Below are 4,882 nucleotides of genomic sequence, written 5' to 3'. Positions count from 1 at the left end.
TGCGGGTGGCCCCGCCTTCTGTTGCCTACGAAGGCGCTGCATGCATTTTGCTGCTGTCGCCGAACGCGCAGCGGCTGCGAGCAGCAGCAGCAGCGCTGCTGCAGCTGCTGCTGCAGCAAACGGAAAACAACATTAAACTCATTGTGCTCGACAAGCTCAAAGAGTGTGCTGCTGCTGCTGCTGCTGCAGCAGCAGCAGCTAACAAACAAAACCCTCTGGGAGACTTCGTTGTGGACCTCATGAGGGGTGCAGCACACCCACGACAAACCCTAAACCCTAACCCTAAACCCTAACGCTAAACCCTAAACCTAATTCTAAACCCATGTCCTGAACCCTAACCCTAAACCCTGACTCTAAACCCTAAGAATTCAAACCCTAGGCCGAAGTTTTTCAAGCTTTGATCAAGGGCCCACTGCAAACCCTAGTAAACCCTTTTAAACCCCGATAAACCCTAAACCCTAAACCCTAGCGATACATTGGATCTTCATATAAACCTTAATAAACCCCTGTAAACCCTTATTGAGTTTTTCAAATTCCCCTAAATCTTAATAAACCCTTGTGAACCCTAGTAAACCCTAATAGACTTCTGTAAACCCTTAAAAACCCTTAAAAGTCCCTCTAAACCCTCATAAACCCTCATAAACCCTTCTAAACCCTCATAAACCCTCCAAGCTTCAATCTGGCTGTTACTGTTCATGCTGCTGCTTTTGCTGCTACTCTTACTACGTCTGCTTTTCCACCGCTTTTGCTGCTGCTGCTGCCTTTGCTGCTGCTGCTGCCTTTGCTGCTGCTGCTGCTGCTGCTGCTGCTGCTGCAGGCCTGCAGACGAATTCTTTGGAAGTTCGTTTGCGGATTTTGGATTTGGTGAAGTCAAGTGTCTCCGCAGACACAGCAGAGCAGGTGGGAAAGTTGCTGCGGAGACAAATCACCAAAACTGAGGACTGCAGCAGCAGCAGCAGCAGCAGCAGCAGCAGCAGCAGCAGCGGACAAATCAATGAGGCCTATAGAACGGCACTTGTCGAAACACTCGTGAGCCCTTGATTATTTATTTATTTATTTATTTACTTATCCATTTATTTATTTATTTATTTATTTATTTATTATTTACTCATTCATTTGCTTATTTACTTATTTATTTATTTCTTATTCTTTATTTCTCTTTCCTTATATTTCTCTATTTACTTTATCTTTTTTTTCTTTTTTGTTTTTTGTCTTTTTTCCTTTTTGCTCCTTCGCAGCCAATCATGAAAACGAATTTAAAATAAATAAAAAATAATAAATAAAAAATAATAAATAAATGATAGGAAATAAATTAAATAAATAAATGAACATATAAATATATAAATATATAATAATGAACTAGTTAAATGCTTTTGCATTTGCTGTTTGTGCTGCTTCTGCTGCTGCTTCTGCTGCTGCTGCTGCTGCTGCTGCTGCTGCTGCTGCTGCTGCTGCTGCTGCTGCTTAGGCCCACTGCTGCCTGAAGTACCCGTCATCGCTGATGGCTTCTCTCAGCTGCTTCGGAGACCTTTTGGGAGACACTTCTGCTGCTGCTGCTGCTGCTGCTGCGCTGCTGCTGCGGTCTGCTGCTATTCATTATCCCCATTTGCGGCCTTTAATCATTTCTCATATTGCAGAAGCAATCAATGAACCCAAACACGCCAAGTAACTTTGCTGCTGCTGCTGCTGCTGTTGTGGTTACTGCTGCTGTTGTTGCTGCTGCTGCTTTTGTGGTTCGTGCTGCTGCTGCTGTGAATGTTGCTATTGCTGTTGCTGCTGTTAATGCTGCTTATACTGTTGTTGCTGCTGCTGCTACTAGTACTAATGGTGCTAGTGCTGCTGCTGCTGCTAGTGCCATTGCCATTGTTGCTGCTGCTGCTGTAGAAGCACTTCCTGCTGTTGCTGCTGCCATCCCTGCTGCTGCTGCTGCAGCTAATAGAGCTGCTGCTGCCATTCCAGGTGCTGCAGCACCCGTGAAAGCAGCAGCAGCAGCAGCAGCAGCAGCAGCTGGTTTTATTATTTTATTTATTTATTTATTTATTTATTATTTATTTTTAGGGTTTATAGAATTTGCATTTATCTTTTTGGCCAGTTTTGTCTCTGCAAAGAAACAGCAGCAAATTTCATCGCAGCCGTTTACGACGCCCTAAGCCCACTTCCTCTGGACTGTATGTTTTATTTATTTTTATTTTATTTATTTTATTTATTTATTTATTTATTTATTTATATTGTTTATTTATTTGTTTATTTATTTGTTTATTTATTTGTTTATTTTGTTTATTACTTTGATTTGTTTTTGTCGTGTTTGTTTTATTGTTTTTGCTTTTAATTTGATTCGTTTTTTGTTTGGTTTTGTTTGGATTTGATTTGTTTTGTTTTTTATTCTAATATTACTTTCATGTATTTAATTATTTAATTTAATTTAATTTCATTTCATTTCATTTCATTTGATGTAATTTAATTTGATTTAATTTAATTTTAATTTGGTTGTATTTTTTTCATTTGCTTTTTATTTTTAGTTGTTTCTCTTGTCAAAGTTTATTATTTCTTGTTTTTTATTTTTATGTTTTGTCTTTTTGTTTTTCTTTTTGTTTTTCTTTTTGTTTATTCTTTTGTTTCTTTTTGATATTTTTTCTTTTTTGTTTATCTTTACTTTTGTTTTGTTTCGTTTTTTTTATTTTTTATTTTTTATTACTCTTGTCTTTCTATTTTTATTCTTATCTTCTTTTGGTGGCTTTTGTCTTTTTCTCTTTTTGATTTTTTGTTTTATGTTTAATTATCCATTTATCCTTTTTAAATTTAAATTAAAATGCCATTTAACTTTTGTCGGTGGTGTTTGCTGCTGCTGGTGCTGCTGCAGCTGCGGCCTCTGCTGCTGCTGCTGCTGCTGCTGCTGCTGCAGCAGCAGAGACGCAGCAGCAGCAGCTGCGCACAATCGTTTTGGCTGACGGCTCTTATGGCACCGAAACTGTTGTTCAGGCGGAGACAGAAAACTCCACTAAAGGTCAACAATTGCTGCTGCTGCTGCTGCTGCTGCTGCTGCTGCGGTTGCTGCCGGGGAAGCGGGGGAGAAGGAGGGGGCTGCTGCTGCTGCTGCGGTGGTTTGTTGACTTTTGCTGCTGTGGAGGCGCTGTCTTGGCTGCTGCGGGTGCAGCAGCAGCAGCAACAACAACAGCAGCAGCAGCAGCAGCAGCAGCAGGGAATTGGGTGTTTTGTGCTCAGGCAGCAGCACATTGCGGAACTTAATTGTAGGAGGAGACACTTTGCTGGCAGCAACTTTAGCTGTTGCCATCACGAAGCTGCTGCTGCTGTCATCTCCAGACTATCTGGAGAGACGCAAGCAGCAAGCTGCTGCTGCTGCTGCTGCAGCAGCAGCTGCAGCAGCAGCAGCAGCAAAGACAGAAGGAGCAGAAGCGTTCGAAGCTGCATCGCAAGAAGAACCTTTCCTCGAAGAACCCCTCGAATTCAAACCGTAAGTTGCTGCTGCTGCTGCTGGCGCTGCTGCTGCTGCTGCTGCTGCTGCTGCTGTCCCACCCACTCCCCCTCCTGCTACTCTCGTTGTTGCTGCTGCTGCTGCTGCTACTCCCACTTCCCCTCCTCCTACCGCTGCCACCGCTGCTGCTGCTGCTGGCGCTGCTGCTGCTGCTGCTGCTGCTGCTGCTGCTGTCCCACCCACTCCCCCTCCTGCTACTCTCGTCGCTCCTGCTACTGCTGCTGCTACTGCTGCTGCTGCTGCTACTCCCACTTCCCCTCCTCCTACCGCTGCCACCGCTGCTGCTGCTGCTTCGCTGCTGCTGCTGCTGCTGCTGCTGCTGCTGCTGCTGGGGTTTGTGTTTGAGTGTGCGGGCGTGCCGATGTTTGCTGCTCAGGCTGGAGCAGCAGCAGGCGCTGCTGCTGTGCTGCTGCCTCTTCAAACTGGCCCGAGAAGCAGCAGGAAAGAGCAGCGACGCAGCAACTCGCTGCAACCAGGCGCTCACTGCGCTGCTGTGCCTGCTGGTCAGCTGCAGCAGGGTTTAGGGTTTAGGGTTTAGGGTTTCGAGGGTTTAGGGTTTCGAGGGTTTGCAAGTTGCCACGCACTCAGAACTCTTCAGGGGCTCACGCTTTAGAGGATTTGAGGGTTTCGAGGGTTTGGGGCTTCTGAGGGTTTAGGGGTTCGAGGGTCTGAGGGACTTTGAGGGTTTAGGGGATTCGAGGGTTTGAGCCATTCGAGGGTTTGCGGGGTTTTAAGGGTTTAGAGGGTTTGAAGGGCTTTCAGGGTTTGAGGGTTTATAGGGTTTACGGGGGTTTAGAACTTTAGTATTGTGGTTTAGGGTTTAGGGCGTGGCAGTTCTAGGGTTTGGCAACTAGGCCTTAGAAGCCTTTAGGGTTTAGGGTTTAGGGTTTAGGGTTTAGTGAGGTAAAGAGAGACAAAAACGGCAACCGAAGCACGCTTATGTTCTCTCTGCTGCTGCTGCTGCTGCTGCTGCTGCTGCTGCAGGGGGGGCCGAAGCAGCAGAAGCAGCTGCAGCAATGTTTGGATTGGTTTGAAACGGATTTGGAAGGAAAGAGAAAAGAAGAAATCGAAAAAAGAAAGCAAGAGGCTCATGCAGGCTCCCAGGCCCTCAAGGTAGGGTTTAGGGTTTAGGGTGTAGGGTTTAGGGTTTTTTAGGGTCTAGAATTTAGGGTTTTGGGGGCCACTTCAGCGCTTCGCTTAGGGGTTTGGGATTTGCGGTATGGGACTTGAGGTTTAGGGTTTAGGGTTTAGGGTTTAGGATTTGAGGCGCAGTGGACCGTCCTACAGCTGCGCGTCAACCAGAGCCTGAAACCCTCCCTTTGTGCTGTTTTTTACGCTGCTGCTGTTGCTGCTGCTGCTGTTGCTGCTGCTGCTGCCGCCGCTGCCGCG

At 45.7% G+C, this 4,882-nt stretch overlaps 1 protein-coding gene across 1 annotated transcript in view; it reads left to right on the top strand.

The window, feature by feature from the left end:
- Positions 1 to 817: 817 nt before the first annotated feature.
- Positions 818 to 4,882, top strand: part of ETH_00026095 (coatomer beta subunit, putative) — a gene marked incomplete at both ends in the record, with an annotated part of 7,340 nt that continues 3,275 nt past the window's right edge. Inside the window, 7 exons of the mRNA XM_013377037.1 lie at positions 818 to 1,029; positions 1,469 to 1,665; positions 1,853 to 1,959; positions 2,861 to 3,004; positions 3,223 to 3,472; positions 3,870 to 3,996; positions 4,478 to 4,606. Coding sequence (XP_013232491.1) covers positions 818 to 1,029; positions 1,469 to 1,665; positions 1,853 to 1,959; positions 2,861 to 3,004; positions 3,223 to 3,472; positions 3,870 to 3,996; positions 4,478 to 4,606 — 1,166 coding nt within the window. The remainder of the gene's footprint in view (positions 1,030 to 1,468; positions 1,666 to 1,852; positions 1,960 to 2,860; positions 3,005 to 3,222; positions 3,473 to 3,869; positions 3,997 to 4,477; positions 4,607 to 4,882) is intronic.

The sequence above is a fragment of the Eimeria tenella genome, genomic scaffold (genome assembly GCF_000499545.2).
Source record: "Eimeria tenella Houghton genomic scaffold, Eth_scaff449, whole genome shotgun sequence".
Taxonomy (NCBI): Eukaryota; Apicomplexa; class Conoidasida; order Eucoccidiorida; family Eimeriidae; genus Eimeria; species Eimeria tenella.
This window is presented reverse-complemented; position numbering and strand designations above follow the sequence as displayed.